A 23,617-nucleotide genomic window follows, 5' to 3' on the forward strand; every position below is an offset into this window, starting at 1 on the left:
GCAAAGTATTGCCAGAAAATCCTCAGGACCAAGAAAAACTTCACCCAACATTTGCTGCGGATGTCAACATCCCTGTCCGCGGACAGGTTTGTAAATACACGGCCTCAGATATTGTGAATGGGAGCGCTGTTAATACACAGAGGTGTTTCAGAGCCCAGTAAATAAACAGCCCTGGAGGTGTATCTCATTAGGAGACAGAGGGAAACATTGGGTGCTTTTACAGGGAGTGAGGGTGTGGGCAAAGGGGGAGGGGGCATTTCCGATAAGCAGTCAGACCCACCGCCACCAGCAACCAAACCTCCCACACAGCTATGGGTCACCTGAAACCACAAGGACCCCCCAGTTCCATAACCACAGTGCCAGGCTGGGCAGGACAGAGGGGAAAAAAAGTCAGCCCCGGCAATTTTTGCAACCACTCCAATGCAACCCAGCCCCATACACACCATACAGCCTCCCACCACCACCCACTGGGTCACACATGCACTGAATATAGGCAAACCTATGAGATGAGGCACTTTTATATGTGCAAAAAACTTTAGTCTTTGCATACTTTATTAATCAATGTAAATGTTGAACTGTCACATGGTTCACTTATGTAATATGAACCACAAGAGGCTAAGAAAGAGAGAGAGAGAGAAAGAGAGAGAGAAAGAAAGAGAGAGAGAGAGAGAGAGAGAGAGAGAGAGAGAGAGAGAGAGAGAGAGAGAGAGAGAGAGAGAGAGAGTGCCTGACACAGCAGCCCCCCTTGTCAATTAGGATCGTTTTCAAGCAAATTAGTTGAGGTACTTGTAACCTACTTTACTCGAGCATCTCTATTTTTGGTTTCTTTATACTTACTTACTCCTCTATTTAGGCCACTCCACTACATTGAGTGTAAATGTGTTATAAAACTACAGTTAGTCTACATTTGAAGAAATTGCATAAAAAATAATTCATAAAAAGGAGCATTTTGCTCCTTCGACCCATCCAACGTTAAGAGGAAGCAATCAGAGAAATCAAAACTGGTTTAGTTTAAATTATGAATGTGGATGCACAAAAGAAGCTCTGAAATGAGGACATTATATTGGAGGTGTATGTTTAGGCTACTTTTAGCACTTAAGTAGGCCTACATTTAATGGCAAATACGTACTTTGATATTCTGGTTATTGTTGAACACCCCCAACCCTTTGGTCCAGCACAAGCAGTATTTTTTGCTTCAAATGATTTTAAATGACAGTTCAAAAGTGGACCCACTTGAGGCCTATTCTTTTTTTCTTTTTCTTTTATTTTGTGAAAAATACATCTCAAGGAAAGAAAGACTGATTCAGTTGTATGACAGATTGTCCCAGAGCATCTGAGCAGTAACTGTGTGAGCAGTAAAACTGAGAAAAATTTAGTTCAAAGTTTTTCTCCTACCACAACAAAAGTACAGATGGTGCTTTGTCTTGTTAGTGTACTGTATATCATTTAATAGCATTTATGGGTCTAGCTTTTATTGACATGAAATTGAACCTTAGTCATGCCCTTTGAGGGTTTAAAAAAAGTGTTCTTGCTGCTTGGAAATACACTATGGCATCTGCCGTTTACATAATAAAAGTTGTGGCAAAATCAAGAAAATAAAAGTCAGGGACATGAGGTTTTGGTAAAATATATACTTTTTATTTATTTCTTCATACAAAGAAATATTATGAATGTTCAGTATTTAATCATCTAGAAACATCTGTTCCATTTTGCTCTTGCATTGTGTAAAATTAATTCCTTTGATGTACATACCACAAAATACTTGATTTACATGTCTTTTTCATTTTTATACATACAGATCTGCTAATCTAAATACCATATTATATGTGGGTAAGACAAACATCACTAACATTTGTAGATCTCAAAACGGGTTGATTAAAACTCAACCATAACCAATGCAGCAGCATGGAGTGAAACCATGAGTGCAAGTATTTTTTTTATTTTTTTTTAGATATTCCCCCAGTTACATGAACTTGACCAAATGCATTACTCCAGCAATTACAGGGAAAACGACAGACTTGAAACGTTCCTTCCAGAATGTGACAGCTTGTGTAAGCAGGGCGAACCTGCCTAGAGAGACCATCATAAATGCTTTTTTATAATCAGACATTGCACTAAGGAGAGAGGGGGAGATGAAGGCTTTCTCCAGATAAATTCTCACTAGGAGTATCATCTCTCAGGCAGAAAGTAAAGGACACAACACAACAAAAAGTTACAGTATGACAAGCCTCCATCTCCCCTGCTACCATCCATTGGTTTGAGGCAAAACCAGGCAGCTGGTTTTAACTGGGGAAAAAAAAAAGAAAAACAGCCGAAGTCGGGTCATCATCTGTTTTAATGACAGGAGCAGGGTATTTGTGTTGGACTGGACGGTTAAAGAGGCACATTTTCTAAAATTCAAAAGGAAAGTAGCATCAAATTTAACTCTCCTCTTAACTCAAACCCAGTGATACTCAATTGATTTGAGGGATTTGTTTGTGTAAGGATAGGATGTGTACATTCAGTCTGGGCCCTGCTTGAACACATGAAGCCCTCCTCTGGAAGCCAATACTCCCTTCCCATTATCCCTGCATCTTCATCACAGCCACCACATTGAGCATGCATAGGATAGCGTAGCACAGCGTTAACGTAGCATAGCATGGCCACCTCCCCATGCCCTTTTAATAGCGTGCCACCAGCTGCACAGAGACGGGGATGCACATCAAAGAATGATCACTACACACTTTCTCCCTCTTGCATATCAAGAATTCAAGTAGAAAGACAATAACAAAGAAGCAACGCAGGGAAGAAAAAAAAAAAAGATACTGACTCAAGCTGTGTGAAACATGATATCAGCGACCCAAAGTTTTTTTGGCAACAAGTAAAGAGTTGGGATCCAGTCATGGAGGGATGAGACATGTTAGGATGACGGGGGTGAATAAGGCAAACTATACAGGCCATGGACAATAGCACATGAGGTTTGTCTGATGACACTAGTGAGGTTTTACACTGAACCCCTGCCTGAGGCCATTCCTGCTATATTGAGAGTGCTTCACAAAAACCTTTCCTCTTCCTTTGATCTTTTTGTCTGGGATCTAAGACGGGGCCTGGTGGACTTCTGTTTGATGATGCGGCATGTCAGGCACAGCCTGGCTGGTTTTTCCCCTATCATCTTTTGTATCTTTATGCTCTATATCTGACAGATACGCCTCTGCTGCCTCACGCTAAGATTTTCCATCTTACCGTGAAGACAAGGCGTACAGTCATCTCCCTGACCCAGGGTGCTCCGGCTGTGTTCCCCTCAACAAATCAAATGCCTCTCAAGGAAATTTGATTGAGACTTTGTATGACCTTTGAACTGAGCTGGATAGGGCAAGAGTCTGGCTCGGAGCCAACACTGCTTCTAATGGGGAGTTAGAGAGCGGGGGGCTCGATCGATCTGCCCAGTTACCTTACCCGATTAGCATAATGTTAACATGGGCCCTTATGTGGTCCGGGATAGGATTTAACCTTTGATGGATGGGCCATTCATTAGAGCAGGCAGCAGGAGCACAGTGAATGAAAGGGCAGCTGTATACTTTAAGCATGAGTGACACAATGAGGATCAATTAGGCCTATTGATCTACCTGTTATTGAGTGGAAAGGGACATGAGATGTGCTGCTTAGGCCGATGCCACTGCAGGAAAATTAGATAGTAGAAAACTTAACTGGATGGGCCTTGTTTCAGTGAAATGCCATACAGAAGGGAAACCACCGGAGAATCACACTCAGAATGGAGGGGGATTGAAAAGGATGGGAATTGAAGGTAAAGTTATTATGCATAATATAAATCAGGATGCACATGGATGGGTGTTCTCCACTTCTCTGTGAGCACTCTGTACCCGTAATATGGTGCTTTTACATTTTTCACCTATTCCTACTTCAGTCATCACAGATTATCTGCATTACGAAGCACCAAAAGCTCCACTGAGTTTACAGGACCACGAGGGAAGCAAGAGAAATTGAAAATTAAAATGAGGAATGTTAAAAACAAAATGTGGGCCAGATGTTATGTACAAATATGGTTAGGCAGCTTAGTGAATTAATTGCTTAGAAATAAAAATAAATTATTATAAAATAGATTTCTGTACATTTTACATATATATAGCAATATCTCCACATCTTGCCATTGAATTACAGAGGAAAAAAAATAACTTCTCAACAAATGAACAAACATGTCCTCCATGATTTTCGCATCAATCCCAACCAAAGTTATGTCCTGTCATCTGGTAGAACTTCATGTTGAAGGGCCTGTAGAAGTCCCGTAGCCTCTGCACCACCTCGGGGTCAATGTTCGGGTGGGTCCGCCCTTTGGTTTTGCCCAGGCAGTGGGGCTTGCTGCTGCCCTCGGCCTTCTTGAGGCACGGGAAGCCCTTGGTCTGGTTGAAGTAAAAGTGTTTGTCTGTGATGATCCTCTTGAGCCCCAGGAAGTCCTGCACGCGGCCCAGCTCTCCGGCCGGGTCGCTGATCAGCCGCTCGCCGCTCACGAACAGGATCTGCTCCATGGGGAAGTACTGCAGCCAGTTGTCCAGGTGCTTGGCGTAGATGCCGATCTGGATGGCGCTCCACGAGGTGTCGATGAGCCCCGTAGTCCTGTTTTTGAAGGTCAGGCTCTCGAAGGAGGGAATGTCGGGCTTCTTGGACAGCGTCTGCGTGTAGTCGGAGATCGCCCTGGTGACCGGGTCCCGCACCACCACAATCAGCTTGGTGTCCCGGGACATGGCGGCGATCCTGGCCGGAGCCTCTCTGGTCACAAAGTAGCTGGGGGTTTTCTCCATGGTGATCTGGCCCTCCAGGGTCTTGGGCATCAGCTCCCTGAGAAGAACAGAAAGAGGAGACGAGAAGAAGGTTAGGCGGAGGGTAAGGTGCAGGAAGATCCTTGCATAATGTAATCAAGCAGATGGGGTGCGCTGTGTTCTGTAATCAATGAGTCACTGAGGCTGCTTGGCCTTATTATAGGGCTCAAAAACCTATTAGTGCAGGCAGCTCTCCAACATCAACACACGCTTACTCATAAGATATCCAATCCTGACAGAAAACACTCCCGTTTTCCTGCACGTATAGATATTTCCCTTATTTACTACATAATCAAACACAGGAAAACATTTACAGGCTTTTCTAAACATGAGCTACAGTGAATATAACCATATTAGGGATGAAGGGCTGAGTTTTCCCACATCTCATCAGGCTCCACCTCTCCCTGACGTCTCCTCCACTAGCTGCACTTAACTTGCTCTGTTGCTGCTTACCTCTTTTCATCATAAATACTTTTAATCAGACTTACAAGGAACTATTTTAATAAATGAGTTCATAGCATGTGTAAATCCAATTATCTTATGTGTCCCTTTCCACTCCTCTAAGCTTGCCTTTCCTTATACCGCACTGCTGGGTGTAGTGGTCCAGCGTGGCCAGGCTTAATCTAAATTCACCCTCCCTCTTTATACCATTAACCACTTAGGAGCCAGAGCAAAGCATAGCCTGATCTGCCTTTCACTGACTCAGCTAGAGCTGAGCCAGTGCAAGTGCTGGAGAGCTGAAAGATGATGAGGCTTGTTTCAGAAGAAGCAATCTGTTTTTGACAGGAGTGGGTTTGGTTGGGCTGATGGGCTTCAGGCAGATATGTTACATGCAGACGTATAATCAAGAGGTATTTGAGAACAAGTCGTTCTGAAGGAAAAGTGAATGCGCTCTGCTGCCAGAGCGGTTTCAGGTTGCAGAAATGGTGGCCAACCATAGAGACTGGATTATGGTGGAGGCGATAAGAGGGGGTTGACTGACACTGGGACACGGATCTCAAACACCAGGGTCCATGGGAGAAAACTAGCCTCTAATGTGTACATGGGATCAAATGTGCTTCTAGCGCTGGCTGGAGGGGAGGGGCTCACATTAAGAGCTGGAGATTACAGCAACCAGCGCTCGTACATGCAGCCCCTTTGTAAACTATACATATCGTCCACTCAAAAACACATATGCGTACGCTCCAGCAGGAAATATACGGAGACACCAACATGCACAAATGGCAAATAAGCAGTTTACAGCAATTGAAACAAAGGAAGGGAGAGATAACCCAGGGCAGCGGTCTATCAGGGTGAACACACTCTCACAGATAAGACTCCTGTCAGCCTATTGTACACTGAGCCTCTGCTCTGTTGTGAAGGCTAGGGCACAGTAACAACGCCATTGTGAAGACGGTGCCATTGTGATGGGCCCCGTCCAGGCACTGTGTAATCCCACAGAGAGTATTTACACAGTGAGAATGGTAATAGACATCAAAACTACAATGTTGGAGACGTTTTCTGTGCGGATAAAAGACTGCGGTGCTTGTGGGCCTTGATATATTCTGCCCAGGAGTCTCAATTATTCCTCAGAAATACACTCTAAAAGCTGGAATCTAGTTCATGTCCATCTAGCTCATGGCTAATTCATGTAACATTGGCTCTCCATCAATGCACAATTTGTGTGTAAGAAATTCCCCTTTTATGAGACAGAGAATGGGAGAGAATGATGGGAAAAAAGAGAACATACCCAGGGTAAATTCAGGTAACTAATGAAATGCTTTATGGAAATGTTGTTGGCAGATTTGTGTAGACCTAATGTAGTGCCAGTGATCTAATTATGATAATATCTTCTTGATTGCTGACACATCAGAGGGGAGAATGGAGTAGGGGGGGGGAAGAAGCAAGGCTGTTTCCAAAAGCTCATTAACGGCCTATTGAAATCAAAACAGATAAGGTATGCAGTTTTATGCAAGAGCATGACAGATCTTTCCCCAAGCAAAACCTTTTCTGTGGATATAAAGGCAACCAACACACAAGCATGAACACAGGCACATACAAATGCCTCTTCTCCACCACCACTTAAACTGTTTATACAGTGCTCTTGAATGTCTTCAAGCAATATAAACCAAACAAGCCGGCCTTAAACTGCACACTATTAGTCATTCTTTCGAGGCACGATGGTGATACTGCCTGCGAGCTTTTTGTCATTCCTTGTGCTAACATACAAAAAGAGTCCAGAGCCGACACAGAAGAGGCAAATGGCTTCCCATCTAATCCGATTTCGACATTACAATGCGGCATGGTGATAGCGAGGAGGCCTGAGTTACAATGTGCATAGTGATAGATTATGCTGATCCAAGCTCAGGGAATCCTTTTTAAAAAATCAAGTGTTGGGGGTTGGAGGAGCGTAAAACAAGGGGACGGTTGAAGAGAGAGAGAGAGAGAAATAGAGCGGGAAGGAAACCCCTAAAAAGCGGCAAATCCACAAGAAGAGGCCCCCCTAATAAAAAAAACCTCCACCTCTGACTTTGCCCACTCTCTCAGTGAAGAGTGCCAAAGAGGAAAAAAAAAGGGAGGAAGAGAGAAAGAGAGGAGGGGGGGGTTTTAGTGGGACAAGTAGCTCTTGGAGGAACAATGCCTATTATGCTCTTTTTTGATTTATGAGGTGCTGCTTTTAAAGATTCCGTCAGCAAACAGGCAATTCTGTGACACCGGGCTCCTCTTTTTCCCTGCTTTTCTTTGAAAGTGAGCCATTGTCCCTTCCGCGAAGGGGTGAGCGGGGCAGCGGTCAGGGCAGCGGGGCGGGGATGGGGGCAGGGTGGAGAGAGGAGGTGGACGGAGGAGGGTGGGGGTGCTTATCGGGGGGCTGAGTGGAACACTTCTCCGTCCTTCTCAGCCTCGAGTGAGAGAAGCCTTTTGGAGAGCCCTGAAGTGGAACGTGTGCCGAGATTGCCCCGCTGCAGACCGTTGCGCTGTCCCCCCTGGAGATACCAAGCACTCCACAGGCCTCCAGTCGCTGTCTCCGCTGGTTTTCTACTCCAGACCCAGAACATCTAAATAGTGTGGCTTTTGTTGCAACAAACTCAACCTCAAATATCACAAAGCAAAACTACTGGCTTGTTTGTTTGTGCTTTAACTTGTTCTTGTGTTTTTTTCTCTCTCCATTCCTCCCTGCACCCTCTGTCCATTGAGGATATTTCCAAGTTGAAAGACATGCCAAAAACAGCGATAAGACACAAAGCAGGAACCCTCGTCACATGCCGGCATCAAACGGGGGCCGGCAGAGTGGCCCTTTGGCCTGCGTTTTTAAAGGGCCCTCATCCCGTCGGAGATAAACGCAGGCAGGAAAAGGGTTATTTCTGTCTGCCGCTTCTGCCTCCCTCCTGTCACGTTTGATTTGATGATAACAGGCTGCCACTGTGCTGTCTGTATTACAGCATCCCTAACAAAATGACTGGTTTGCTCAAAGACAAAAGGAAAAAGCCATTTGGTGTGTGTCTGTCGATTTTAGATGGGATACAAAAGGCTTTCAATTGTCTCATATGTCTGGCTGTCGAAAGCATTTGAATCTCAAATGATGTGTCCCAACCTGGTTTATTTGAATACAGACAAATCAAGGGGGCACTTTGTATCCACTGGTGAGGAGAGGGTGTGACTTTACCTTTATGAGCATTTAAAGCTGGGGCTGTTTGGTTTCCATGCCTTGAAGACCCTGGAGCACGTCGCCTTTGGGAGATAACACCACCCAACACAAACAGCCTAGACTGAACAGTGCTCCAAATAGCAGCCGAGCTGTCGGAATAAGCCCAAAGGAGAAAATCAAAACAATCCAGGCACTCCTGGGCAATCACTTCCAGACCTCAAAGTCTGGAGTATCACCGATTCACTTTTACTCGTTCAAAGCGCTGACTTGCCTGTATATTTAAGGCACTTTCTCCAGTGAAAAACATCTGCCTCTCCACACTCTTCTCTCTTCCTCTCCCAGCCATTGATCCCACAGGGTCCCTCGACCCCAGGCAATCAGAGGCCTCGAGGTCTGATAGGAAAGTGACACTTCACAAGTGGGAAGAAGGAGGAGAGGGAGGAAATGCGGGAAGGCGTACTGAAAGACTCCCTTTCTTTTCCACAGGCCTCTTACCCAAGCCCTTCACATGAACCCAAGTGACGGACGTACAAGCGTTTTCAGGAAACACAAAGGAACATCTTTATTCCTTACTGGCCGATAAGGATCTTGAACACCACTTGCTCCTTCACCGGCATTAAGTGCTGAGCTTGTTGTGAATTCCACCTATTTAACCCCCAGACAACAAGCATTTAAGTGTAATTGTGCAAAGTGTCTGGGTTGCAAGGGGCTTGAATGTGTTCAAGAGTCACAATTTCATAAGAAAATGCAAGCATTCTGAAAATTTTAAAATCCCTGCCCAAGTATTTTCAGAAAGGATGATGGATAGATGATACATTCAGAAATAGAGGGTTCACTGCATGAAAGGTTTTGAGAAAATCCAACAGAATGGATGATTCTCTGGTAAATAATAACAGTCTTGGTAACCAGGACTCCCTTAGAGCGCTGAGAGCTCTGCGCTCACAGCAGGGGAAGCCTACATGGTATGAAATGGAATTGAAGTGAGCAAGATGTTTATGTAACACACATACCTACACACATACACACCCACCCACACACACACACACACACACACACACACACACACACACACACACACACACACATGCTATGGCTACCACTGACGAAGGCAGGCACGCACGCCTCTCCTGGCTCACTGCATATTTTCAAAGTAGCGTTTAAGCACACACAGAAGCCAGACATTTTGAAATATACTCCACTGTGCCTGGAGTCTGACATTATATTTAACCACAGAGCAAGGCTTTGGCTGTAAATTAAAAGAATAAAGAAGGATGGTTTATGGCACGGTCAGCCGAGCCACTCGGATGCAGGGAGGGAGGAGAGCTCCTGCTGCAGCCGCTCACTCAGTTACAGTAGCCTGGGCCGGTCTCTCCTCCAAGCACTTGGAGTGGAGTCCAGGTGTTGGTATGTGGCCACTTAGAGCGTCCTGACAGTTCATTTCCTGGCTGAGAAGATCCAGGGGTCCCTGCTTATAACTGAGGACTTGCAGGAGTGTATGCTGAAGGGGGTCTGTGTGTGTGTGCGTATGTTTGTGTCTGTGGTTGTGTGTATATGTATATGAATTTGCATGTGTGTATGTGTGCAGTTGTGCAGTTGTGCCTGTATAAATACCAGTAAGTACACTACCAGTCAAAAGTTTGGAAACACCTGATTGAATGTACTATGTTTTTCATTCTCTTAAAGCCATTTTGATCTAAAGGCTTATGCTTAAATGCCTGAAATGTGTTTCTTAGATAAATATAAATAGTGAAGTTGATGCCTATGTTTGAATTTCTTTCCAAAGCCTTTGCCTTTCCATCAAGGCAAAGGGCGGCTACTTTAAAGAATCTAAAATATAAGATAGTTTAGATTTGTTTAATTCTTTTTTTTGGTCACTGCATAATTCCTTTTGTGTTATTTCATAGTTTTGATATCTTTACTATTATTCTAAAATGTAGTAAAAATAAAGAAAAATGCATGTGTCCAAACTTTTGACTGGTAGTGTAGGCATGCCTATACTCCTGCAGGCAATAAGTATCCAATATCTACCATGTATACATGTGTGTTTGCTTGCATCTTTCACGCCTGCTTGTAAGTAAACACCCAACAGTGGCTGCATGATGAACCCTGAGTGATACTACAGCTTCATTATCTCAGTCAGAGTCGACTGTCCGCCTGTCACTGCTCCTCCCGGGCCCGAGGTTTCACATTAACAGCCTTCACTGAATAATGGTGTCACTGGAAACTCTGGAAGGTGGCTGGGTGGAAGCCCCTTGGAAGCATCTGTCTGCTGGAAGGGAGGATTAATAATGCAGGCTGGCCTAGTATCACAGACTCTGACCTGGATGGCGGGATCCTGCAGAGGATAGTAGATATCATGCAGCTCCAAGTAGGAGTGCTGATCTGAAAATCCAATTCCTCTTACAGATTATTGAGAATGCTATAGTAAAAGGGGTTCGGTCAGTATTGCTACAATTGGAGTGACTCTTACTAACTCTTACACTATTGCTTCACCACAGAGAGAAACTGCAGTACTGATACAAGGTAGATGGGGGATGCAGAGGAACTTATCACTGTAGATCAGCACTCCTATTCTGAAAGTTTTCCCCATCCAACCCAGGTCCTGATTCGCTCATATAGTCTAACACCTAGAGGGATAAATAATGGAAGGAGGCCTAGACTAGCACAAATGGAAAAATATATACTCACACTGGCTTCGGCCTCCTATTGCAACATTTCGACTAACGAGGTCTTCATTAAGGGGGGAACGTAAGGTATATAAGGGAAAATGGCCAACGGTGTCCTGGGCTAGAATATAATGAAGGGGCTTCAGTTTTAGGCTTGTCCAGAGCAACGTACAATGGCTGAATTGGTAGGGGCCCTTGTCTTGTTTCTTGCTCCAGGACACTTTGACACCCCGGCTCTGAGCTGCAGCGCTGATCTGCTTGATGAATGCAGGCCCCCGGACCCTAAACTCCATCAAGAAGTAGCAGTGTGTCAGACCAGCCTGGGAAACTACTGACCCTCCATGTAAACAAAACAGTTAACCCGAACGACAGGACCTATCCATCCATCATTTCCACTGGAATCAGGGAGTCATGCACTGCTGGAGGAGTGCGTTTTTATTGCAATGTCGCTTTACGGCCTGTGTTTGTGTGAGAGAGAGAGAGAAACAGAAAGAGAGAGAGAGGGAGAGAGAGAGAGAGAGAGAGAGAGAGAGAGAGAGAGAGAGAGGGAGAGAGAGGGGCGTTAGGCCTTGCGGTCACAGTTCATCCAGATTGGTTTCAGGCTCGAACCCAGCCTGGTTTTGGAGGGAACATCATACACTAGTAAAGTAGAATAAATAAATAGAGGACTAACCACCACATATAATGTCATGGACTGCATCTCAGGCTGAGTGTCAAAGACACCCCAACAGCATATTACTCCCAGCCACAGCTTCAGATGCCCCCCTCTGTTATGCCCTGAAAACACTTAAGTGAGGTTGGGGTGTCAGAGAAACATTCTCCCCTTGTACCACAGTGGTCGCCTTGTGATGGGCAGCATCGCAGAAGCGTGACATGCACAAATCACTCAATTCAATAAGTAACTGTCTTTTTTTTCGCTCAGAAAATCTGTTTTAAGTATATTTATTGCTATTTGGCACCTTTGAAAAACAACGCAGGAATGCGTGTAGCCAACGGGGTTTCTGCACCACATCGGGTTACAGGCCTGTGGCCATAGACGGCTGACTGGAATTACCGAGTGTTAATAACCCTGCAGTGATGCAAGGGAGCCCACCATGTGGTATAAATAAAACAGTGGAGTTGGTGAAAGGGATGGTGGAGGGTAGAAAGTAGAAATACCTCCTCCCTTCCTCTCATGAATGTGCAACACTTTTTCCTCTACCTACTACAGCGGCTCAACTGTCATGTTTTTTTCATTCAGGCTTCCAACTGATGAGGTAATTATGAAGACAATGCCAAAAAAAAGGGCTGTTTTTCTCATTCTCATTAAAATGATAGGGATCCCGTTTGATTTGGTAACACTTAACACAACATCTCACCGCTTTGTTTGACATGCGATACAAGACGAGTTACCTGACACTGCAACGGTGATCCGGCTACTTACTGTGTTTGCAAGCTGCCTCAATGCCACACACAAACGCGTACACACACAAACACTCACTCACACACACACACACACACATATACATAGGACCACATGCACAGACACACACACACACGAACACATGGTGAAATCTGCCACTTGCTGATATCACACAGAGTTTGTTTAGTGCTAGTAATCCCCAGTAATCAGTGTGTTTGCTCTGGGTGTTTGTTGAAGGTGTTAGCCTGGAGCTAGTGACCCCAGAGCCGCACATTCCAGCACTCATCAGCATCATGGTGCGATTCCTCTCAGCCCCGAGGCCTACCGGCTGACAGCTTGGACCAAATAAAGCAACGAACCGTGATAGGATAAGAAAAAACAACGGGGTAAACAATGCGAGGCTGCAGGTGAAGCCTCGGCGCGCGTATGACAGCGAGTGTGTGTGTGCGAGAGAGTGAGTGTGAGTGTGTGTGTGTACTTGTGTGTGTTGCTGCGTGGGTGAGCATGCGCGGCAGGCAGAATCAGCCATTCTGACTGATTTACTGACACTTGACATGCACCAAGAGGCACATGACTCCTTGATCTAGCTACAGCAAAGATGAATAAAAGATGAAACAGACTAGAAAAGAACATACATGTCACCACCCCCACTCCCTAGACAGCACACACACACACACACAGAGAGAGAGAGAGAGGGAGAGGGAGCGAGCAAGCTACTTTGCATCCTGTTTGAATTGGCTGTCATCCATAACTGCCTGCACACCTTTTTGAAGGCAGGTGAACTACAAAGTGTGTGTGTGAGAGAGGGGATTTCCTCTCTTCTGTGTGTCAGTCAATGAGCAGAAATCCATCTTCCTGTGTGTTTGGGCTATTATTTCGCTTCCATTACTCACAGTGCAGCTGTGGCGCAGGTTAATGGTTTACAAATTCCTAAAGACAGCCCGCCTCCCCGGCTAACATATAATTAGCTAAATTGGGCAGCGATAGCACCAGTAGTGACAATTAATCTGCTCATTTCATCGAGGGCAAGAGTGACAGCACCGATCCCCGGGCGATTCTACAGTTTTCCTTGGATCCCAGCCTAGATGTTGTCTCCTACGATATCTCCGAGCACCCTGAAGACAAGATAATTACTGTTAAGTACGATGAGCCGCGCGTTAACCCTTCCCGCCCGCGAGTTTTATCCGCCGAACGCAGACGTCAGAGGAGGGAGCTGCCGTCTCAGGGTTTCATTATTTCATTCGGGGGACGTCGAGCGGTCGGGGAGCGCGATGACAAATGTTTTCTCTTTTCGCCCTCCGCTGTATCTCTATCAGTGGGCCTCACGGTTCGAAGCGAAACTGGATCCGCTCGAACTCCGTGCCAGGAAGACAAGCTATTTTGTGGAGGGGAGAGAGAGAGAAAAGAAGAAAAAAAAGATTTGAAATAGAAATTTGAGAAATGGGCCCTGCCAGCTAAATATGTCAAGCCCTTGGCCAGAACACTTCAGAGGTTGTTTGTTTTCATACGACTTTTCAACAACAGACTTTTTTTTTTTTTACTAGAACATCCCCACGCCTGTTTTTTTTTCTCTCATTGCACATCCAGAACGGCAAATGTAATTGTAAGAATGAATAATAATTTTACTAATCCACTCTTCATCTTGTCAAATTCACTGCTGAAGCCACTTCTCTTTTTCTCTGTGTGTAGACTTCAAACACTCCAATTGAACTCACAGCGGTGGAATAAAGCCCTGGGTTATAAACACTTTACTGAACTTTCTTGGTATCGTTGGAAGATGAAAAGTTAAAAGCAGGCACGGTGTAGTGGTTTGATACATCCAGGGGGACGGAGCGCAGTTTCCAACACAGCCTGGCGATTCTGATCAGAAAACAAGGGAGAGGGAAAAACTAGAGATGGTGGAAAATAATTGGAATTGAGTTGAGTTTGGCCAGGTTGTCTTGGAGTTGAGCTGAAGAGTTCTCGCTGCTCTTTTGAGAGAAGCCATCAGCTCTGGGAGTACATCTAAATGGAGAGAGTGACTAGTGCCGTGCAGCCATGGTGCAGAGAGACAACCCAGGGCTTCTAATGAGCTCTGCTCTTTTACTGCCAGGCTAATGGAAACCTCAGGAGACCTCAGGCTCTCTCCCTCTCTCTCTTTCCCTCTCTCTCTCCTCTCTGCCTTCCTCTCTCCCAGAGGCAGTCACACTCTCCAACACCCTAATGGCTACCTCTGGGACTTAATACCTAGGACAAGTCGCGCTTTACAGGTTTACTGTCATCACTTTCTCCTCCTCCTCCACCTTCTCCTCAACTACCACAAAATTGTGCTATTAGTCAAGTCTCCCCCCCGTCTTTGGAAAGAAGCGAGGGTTTCCCTGACGGACTGAATCTCCAGCAAGAGTAACGGCAAATGATTAACAAAATCATATAGGAGTGTTTGTTTCGCCCATTCGCTCAGCCTCCGGGGCACTTTTTAATGTGCTATAGAGTGTTTATTTAGCAGCAATGAATGACCATTAACTCTGGAGGGAGGACGTCTGGTTCTGTTCTGACATGTGTTCCAACATCCAAATTATCACCTCGTTAAAAAAGGGCCTAATTCACACGTAGCACAGAGGGAGAGTCTGTGCACAGGACGGGAGAGACGCAGCTATCTCAGGCCACGGCTTCTGTTCTTCCACCAAAACTTCTTCATAAGACTTCTTTATAAGTCCTTTTCATTGTTGTCTGCCTTGTATCGCATTGACTTCATCCTCGGGGGTGGGGGACATAAATGATTTCTAAAAAGCAGGGGAAACATACAGCAGCAGTCACACAAGAATCCTCTGCCGGAGTGAATGAGCACAAACAATAGTCCAGGCTTTCTAAACTTTGTGTTTGTGTCTTTGTGTGTGTGTGTGTGGGTGTGTGTGTTTCTGCTCGCCTGTTTGCCTGCCTGCATCCACCAAAAGCCTGCTTCAGGAGAATGTGAGTGTTTGACAGCAAGTTCCTGTCAGCCTCCCTGGCCTTTATCCTCTGCTCCAGCAGGAGGTTCCTGTCTGCGGCGGCCATATTCTCTTCGCTGGTGTGGGTAGTGTTCACTGGACACTATCGGGGGGCCAGGCCACCACGGTGCAGCGCTGCCACTCCCCTCTCCCCAGGTCACCCCCTTTCACAATTAGCCGGTGGTAATTTGGGGATGAAAGCCGCCTTTTCTCTGTCCCTCCACCCCCGGTCTCCCTCTATTCTGGGCTGGGCCATGCCAGCTTAGGCAGTGGGGAGAGAGGGCCTCTCTCCTTCCACACTGACCAAAGGCTTCTCTGGGAGAGGGCCACTCGTGGTCACTGAGGCCTGCAGCGAGACCCGCCCAGGATTGGGCGAACTGAGCATGACATGTGACACTATTCTTACACGCCAACAGCCCGAGTGCACAGCTGGAGAATGGAGAAGGGAGGGAGGTAAGGGAGGTTTTGCGAGGATGTTGTTTGGGGGAGGAATTGGGAGGAACTGGGGGGGAAACGGGTAGGATTGTACCACAAAGAAAATAATCCGCTCATTTGGGAACTCACGGTGGAAGTTTAGCCAACACAGAGGCACGGTTTCAAGCTCCTTGTTTTTATGTTGGCGCGACCGCTGCGGCTGAAGCTTTGAGGAGAGGATGTCAACCTGCTGTCAGCTGTACGGTTGGCTGGCCGGGCGCTCGCTCCCCGAGGAGCGCTGGAGTTCCAGGAATCAGGAAACAATCAGAGCGCCAAAGAATCTAATCATCCGAATTCTACATTCTCCTGTCTGGAACTGTCGCTGAATTATAACCATCTGAAGATTCAGTGTTTCATCCACTAAAGTGTCCTATGCATATTTTAAAAAAATATAGACAAATCACTCTCTATCATGTATTTAACTCAGTACCCCTAAAGGCTGTGCAATCATACTATTATTTTCTATGAGGAAAGGCTCTTCAATCCCCAGTGGGGCTTGTAGGTTGTAGCAGCTTTCTGCTGCTCTGCAGATGGTCAACACACAGACCCTGTCAGCTAGCAGACAAGGGTCTGACCCCAGTCAAAGGCCCTTAACCCATCTCTACACATTACCTCCAATCAGGCCTGACCAATCAATACCGGCCATCCCAAAGGAGCCGGGCCTTGGTGACATTTGTGTATGCTGTCTGTGAGTCCCATCTCTTCCTTTTGTGAGTAGAGATGAAAATGATTTGTGGCTTCACAGCTGAGCCTGTCGCAGCGCTGCAGCCTATATGAACCCTACACATTGCTTAGTGACTCTCTACATGACATTTTTACATGGCATCCCATGTATGTAAACATTACCAATGGATGCTTTGTGAACGACGCTAGTTTGATCCTTTTCATTGGCGCTCTATAGAGCCAGGTGGCCCTTTTTTGGCCATTGAGAGGAAGGAAGGAGGGCGAGGTCAGCGGCGACAGAGAGCGGATGGGTCACCTACATGGAAAGAGGAGCGTCCCTGTGGCGAGCAGATAAAAGGACGTGCACCCATCCAGAACTGTCCCTGACATGGCCAGCAGCACCAGTCTGGCTGGCTGTAGAGCTACCATGGGGGGTTGGACCGGCCTTTAGATAACGACTTTCAAGTAGCGCCGACTTCCGCAAGCATCCCAACTCTGATAGCGGAACGGGATTTTCTCAGGAGCCCCCTTTTCAACAATGTCCCTTTGTTGTGAGGCACTATAAGCAAGCCCTCACTGACGCTGCTTTTTAAGTATGTTTACCTCCACAGTGCTTTATCACAGACTAGATACAAAGGTTGGCCACAGAGGCACCCGGCTCGGGGATGGCGCCGTTTCAATCCCAGCAGTCCCTCAACAGTTTGACTGAAGCCTAACCTTTGATCATAAACCACACACAGCGAACAAGAAGGGTTGACGCCGGTATAATGAAGAGGGCTGCCTATGCAAAGTCAACATGCCATATATTACATTATTGTTACATATTAGTTAATTAAATTCACTATGACAAGCAAAGACTTAACCATAAATGTGCCAATATCATATATGCAAACATTCCCATTAAAGAGGTCAACAGAGAAGTGGGAATTCCTTATGGACTCAAAGACACACTGTAGAAAATACATCATTGTTAAAATAAGCTTTACAAAATGCACAAACTTAAATGTAACAAGCTGAAGTCAACCGCACAAGACAAGCTTTCTAGCCAACATAGGGCCCAATATCCAGGACCATAAACTGCACAACTGGGGTCTCCCTCCCTAATATGTTCCAAGCTACTTGTTAAATGCTAAAGCCACTGTGAGGGAGGAGCGACAGAGCAGCGCCACACTGCCGGGGCTTGACAGCGAGCTAAGACCAGAGCCCACGACACGACAGCAAAACCACAGCACAGTAATTATATATCAAAGACCCTTCATAGCCAATAGGGCTGTATGGAATATGAACAGAGCGACATGCACCACAAACTGACAGGATGACAAGAGGGTTGCAGTCAACAAGAGTTAGGAGTAAATAAAACACCCCTCCTTTTAAGAAAATAGGCGCAGAAAGTTACAGGACAGAAGCGGTGAGAAAGGAGTAAACTTTTATCTCTTTGTAAACCATCTGTGTAAGTTTAAATAAGAGAAATAAAAAGTGACACCTGCTCTTACACAATGTTTAATAAATGGAAGCACTTTTAAAAGGATAGTAGGCGACTTTGGTCATTGGTAGACAAACTGCTAACAGTCTGGGCCCTCTGTATTTTCAAGATATTAAATTATGAACTTCAGGCTTATTTTTTTCCAGCCAGGATATAGATATATTGCGTTTTGGAAATGAACCCAAATTTGTGATTAATGTAAGCACTGACAAAAAATTTTCGCTTAATGCTACCAGTTAACACCAGCTGTGCTTCCACCACAGCGCCAAACAGGTGCCAATAGAAACCTAAAAGTAATTCTTGTTCCAGTGCAGACAGTCACACTGGTGTCCAGCCCCGGCCTGGTGAGCTCAGACTCTCTCTCTCTCTCTCTCTCTCTCTCTCTCTCTCTCTTTCTCTCTCTCTCTCTCTCCCCTGCTCCTTGGGGCCAGTTCATGCATGACCTCACTGTGGAAATGTGTACCTCCTGATACAAGGACCCCTCGGTCAAAAGCATGAATCATGTGTTTGTCTTTGGCACAAATAAAAACTGTCAAAGTACATCAGAGATCAACAATAAGTCTTGTTATCACCACCTCCATTCATTTTGCACTTTTCCTCCATGGCCTCCCTCCACTCTTTTCTTCTCCTCTATGGCTGCATTTAGTTGGTGGAATTCCAAGTCTAAATGTGTGTCCATTGGGCTTGGGAGGCAAAGATGGTGCAAGCTAACTAACAGTGGATGGCAGAGAGATTGTGCAAATGAACAAACAGTGAGAGGTGAATTGCACAACCGCTGACTTGCACACACAACCCTCTAAATGCCTCCATAAACGACCGTCACCATGATGAGATCATATTCCCATGGAATATATTTCAACGCTCCCTCGATAGTCTTATCATTGCCATGCAATTCTGCCTCTGTGTGGAAACGGTACATTCCAGTGTAGTCTCCCAAGCCGTCTCCAGTATCTGGTCCTAATGGGGAAGTTAGGAGGATCAGCAATGAATGAAGTATGATTTCCTATCTCAGCCCATCCTTACTCAAGAAAGAGAATCACTTTACAGAACTTTTTCCGCTACAGGGACTGCTTACACCAGCTGTTTGACTGAAACACACATTCCTTTCAGCAGTTCTCCCAGCAAAAGTATATCCAGACAGATTTTCACTGTTCCACAACCCGATCTGAGGGCTCATCCATAAGAGACAAACAAATAAAAGTCTTTTTGCATAGCATAAACACCATTGTTTAGATATCCTGTTGCCGTATAAAATGCCTCATCTGACAAAAATCATCTGGAGCTCATAAGAACTTCAGAAAAGGCCTATGATATCCTGAAGTGGGCGGGATAAAATGCAGTTATTACTCTGAAATTATATTTGTTTGAAATCCAGAATGAAAAATAATAATGGCCAACATATTTGTTTAATAAAAACTATCTAGCCAATGGCCATTGTGTGTGTGTGTGTGTGTGTGTGTGTGTGTGTGTGTGTGTGTGTGTGTGTGTGTGTGTGAGGAAGGAAAACGTGAAAAATAAAAATTGAATCTAACACTCCAAATAATGTCGATGCATGAACTTATTTTATCTCTGCCAACAGAAAACCTTGAGTCATGATTTCTTTACATGGATTTAAAAGCAGCAGAACAGCAACCAAGCGGTATAGCTCCAATGCCTCGCAGCTTTCATCCAATTTTGTCCAGAAATAAGGCTGGAATTAGATGCGAGTCGTGTTTCAAATAAACAGCAGCCATTCCTAAGAAACTCCAACTAAAAGACTTCAAGTAAATCTGTGCTACTATCAAAGCAAGTCCACGGATTCAGCCTGAAACCCTGAATAAATCAAGGGCCAGTGTCTTTATTTTGAATGCTGCCAACACCCGGGTTTCCCATTCGGCCTTTTTTTTTTTTTTTTTTTTCATTTTGCTCCACTTTATAGGGGCCCCTCCGAGGCCTTGCATATTTAACGGGTAACTCTTCAGACAGTGGACCAAATCCGTTTATTCAGACGGCCACGCAATCCAGAAGCGCTTTTTTATCAACTTGTCAGACGAGCTTTTAGTTCTGCTCTTTTAGCTCATGAGAGATAAAACCTTGTGAAACCGCAGTGTGACTCTCAGCAGAAGCAAAAATCTTGGTATTTTAGAGCATATCCGATTCGAAGGTCCGTAAATGGCTGAAAATAATCCTGATCCACATTCCCCTCCAGTGAGTTTTAAGTGGAATACCAAGATCACATCGATACATTGATTGGACCAAAGGCAATAGCTTAGGCTTCAGTGATATCCTTACACTGTTAATTCGTGGTGAAATAAATAAATAAAAAACAAACAAATAAGCAACCTAATCTGCCAGCTTTGATATCATTTAGATACAAAACAAACAACTAAAAGTTTTTCAAAACTCCTGAGGTTATGAAGTTGCTATTTTCTTTGACTTTTTAACAGCAGTCTGTAGTAAATTGTGAGCTGTTGGGCTAAGCCAGTCATTTAGGACATCAGCTCATCACATTAGCATATTCTTCGTGATGTAAATGACAAGGATAATGTTAGTTAGCCAACCTCTGAGGATGTTAGATGGTTTTGTTCTGAGAGGATCCACTTTTTGTCTTGCAGATCACTGTTTCTCCCACTGCAGCCTCCTTACAGGCCTGGAGACCACTGACATGCAGTCAGAGCTTCTTACAACTTATCATTTCTAAAATAAACACCATTAAATACACAAGCCTATAGCAGCAGGTTTACAGGAATAGTATTTTTGGCTAATGTTTTTTCCCAATTGTAAATGAGAAGATAGTCTGCTCAGACAAAAAGTTTAGGGAATTTCTTTGATTCGGGTCTTGACTGCGTGGAAGCCAATTAGACAAATGGTGTTTCATACAGACTCGTGCTATAGCTCTGCTACAGGCCTCCTAAAACAATTTAATACACTATTAAACAGGTTTGCACGTAGCATAGAGGCGCTCATTCAAATAGAACAATTAATGGCTGACTCACATCCGTTATAGTGGTAGTAATAGCCTATTCCTAATGAATCTGATTTCATTAATAATGTGTCGTAATATATAAACTCGGACCAAATCAAAATAACGTAGTTTATAATCCTACTAAATTTAATTCAAATTTTAAGTTGGCAGGGAAATCTGAAGTGAGGCAGCGTCAGCTTGCAGTGCTGCGCTGTGTCCAATAGAGATCACTGCACATCGCAGAAACAGGCAGCCTGGCTGCAATCTCCTCACACTATTGCAAATTATGACACAAACAAATAACAAAAAACAGTATAGGTCTACATTAAAATAACCCTGTGGTTAACAGTTCTCTAAAATAACGAACTCAGTTACAAAGCGCATGACATGTGCGTGCGTAATCAAATGCGTATATGGACACATAATACAATAGCCTCCAACCCATGAAACAAATAGGGTCAAAACCGAAGTGTTGTCAATGGCTGAAGTGTTTATTTAGACTTGCGTTCTATGGTTGCTTTTATTTTGAATAAATCTTAAATTTAATGGATTATTCAACAGAAAAAAAATCGGAATTAGGTCTACTTTTAATGACATCCAAATTAGTCTTCTGGTAAAGTAGGCAAAGGTTAAAAAGTTAATTAATTTGTTAGTCTGTGTGGTAGCGGTCTTAATTTTGCAAAAAATAAAAATAAAAAAAACATAAATAAAAAAGTATGAATAGGCCTACAAAATTCTCTATCAAAGCCAATTCATAAATCAAAATCTAAGATACATAATCTTTGACCCATGAGCAGAATACAGGCCCACTGATCAATGTGACCATGACTGTTTTGCAGCACTGCAGCGTCAGTTCGCTTATACATAATCATGAATAGGTCTACACAATCCTGGATAGGCCTAAGTAATCATGGATAGGTCTACATAATCATGGATAGGTCTACATAATCATGGATAGGTCTACATAATCATGGATAGGTATGGACTCAAATGCAATCCAACGTCCCTAAACTATATGCTGTTTTCTGCTCATATCCAATCATCTTCAAACACGCAGGCTATAAACTGAAAGAGCCAAATAAAGTGTTTTTACCTGTACCACTCCAGTCCATTCTCATAGTTGCGGTCGAAGAAGTGCGGCTCCGCTCCCACGGCTCTGATGTCGGGATGAACCCGGAGAAACTCCAGCAGAGCCCGGGTCCCTCCTTTCTTCACCCCGATGATGATCGCCTGCGGCAGCTTCTTGCTTCCCGACCCGTTGGAGAAGCTGGACATGGCACTGGGCTCCGGTCTCTGCTGCTCGCCCCTCATCTCGTCCCAGTCGTCGGCTCGGTCCGTCTCCACCTCGTTATTGAGCAGGTCTCTGGAAGCAGCGGTCCTGATGGACGGCTCGTCATAGTCGGCCTCTATATCCACCCATGTCTGCGGTTTGGCCAGCAGTCTGGACATCAGGTCCGCCCTGCCGCTCTCTGTCCTTTTGCCCACCGCGGACCCCGTCTCCTTGCCCCGGTAACTATCCACCACCAAACTTGGCATGGTGGAGCAGTAGCCCACGCAGGAGTACAGCATGTATACCCAGACTAAAAACATGATGCTGAGCAATATTAGTTTCTTCTTCACGGGGCTAGACCAGAAGGCATACAGACTGTGACAAACCAGGCTATATTCCATAAGCCTTGCGATTGCAAACCATATCCCAGCGGCGCATATTGCCAAAACGCACTCACTCCCGGTGGCACCCCGGCAATCCTCGCAAAATTACGCACATGCTAAAAACTGAAATAAATAAAACAGCAAAAAAAACAAAAAAAACTAATGTAATCTGCGCGGATGATATATCCAGGAATGAGAAGTCAATGAGGAATTCTTAACCATAATTGTAGCTGAGACTTGGGAAATTGTTGGGCTGCGACAGACGCACCACGGTGCTGCTCCAAGCGCATCTCAGGCTTGTTGAAGCTGCCAGCCGAGCGCCAGACCTTATAGAGCGAGAGGGGGGCGGTCACAGGCGCGAGAGCGACGGCAGCAGGAGCCAATAGTTGTGCCGAAGATAAATGAGTAGTCGTTTGTTGATAGAAACGGACCAATCAGAGGAGAGTGTGGGAGGTGCCACGCGTGGGATCCTCAGTATGGAGATGAACCTGCGTGCAGGACTCTACTGAGAGTTTGGAAAACTTTCTTATTGGGCATAGAGGCCAATTAACTGTTGTTTTTCATGACTGGTGCAGACATACTGTCCAAATGAGTGGAGACGACTTTATATGTTTCCTGCAGGCTTATTCTGACAAAGTCTCAACATCCCAGCTCTTTTGTTGGACATAGTTATTCCTCCGAGTTCCCATTTCGCCAATCAACAAAATAAAGTTTGACTCAGTTTCAGCAGGACTTCTAAAGAAGAAAAACGACACAAAAAACAATAAACAAATACATAATCAATGTAAGTCTCGTGTGAATGAACCACTAACTTTAGTTTACTTAGTCAAACTATAGTTTGACCTTAATGCCGACTCTGAATGTGGAGAAAATGAAAGGTCACATATTGTCAGCCCACGATATTATTAAACGTAAACTTAAACGGGA

General features: G+C 44.9%; 1 protein-coding gene across 1 annotated transcript; it reads right to left on the reverse strand.

Annotated features, from left to right (window-relative positions):
- Positions 1-1,678: 1,678 nt before the first annotated feature.
- On the reverse strand, positions 1,679-22,919 carry LOC139913740 (heparan sulfate glucosamine 3-O-sulfotransferase 3B1). The gene is made up of 2 exons (XM_071901866.2): positions 22,131-22,919; positions 1,679-4,833 (listed from the first exon to the last, which is right to left on the reverse strand). Exons 1-2 carry the CDS (start codon positions 22,706-22,708, stop codon positions 4,215-4,217), a joined length of 1,197 nt encoding a protein of 398 aa, XP_071757967.1. The 5' UTR covers positions 22,709-22,919; the 3' UTR covers positions 1,679-4,214.
- Positions 22,920-23,617: the final 698 nt, after the last annotated feature.

This window comes from Centroberyx gerrardi, chromosome 20, assembly GCF_048128805.1.
Source record: "Centroberyx gerrardi isolate f3 chromosome 20, fCenGer3.hap1.cur.20231027, whole genome shotgun sequence".
NCBI classification, from domain to species: domain Eukaryota; kingdom Metazoa; phylum Chordata; class Actinopteri; order Beryciformes; family Berycidae; genus Centroberyx; species Centroberyx gerrardi.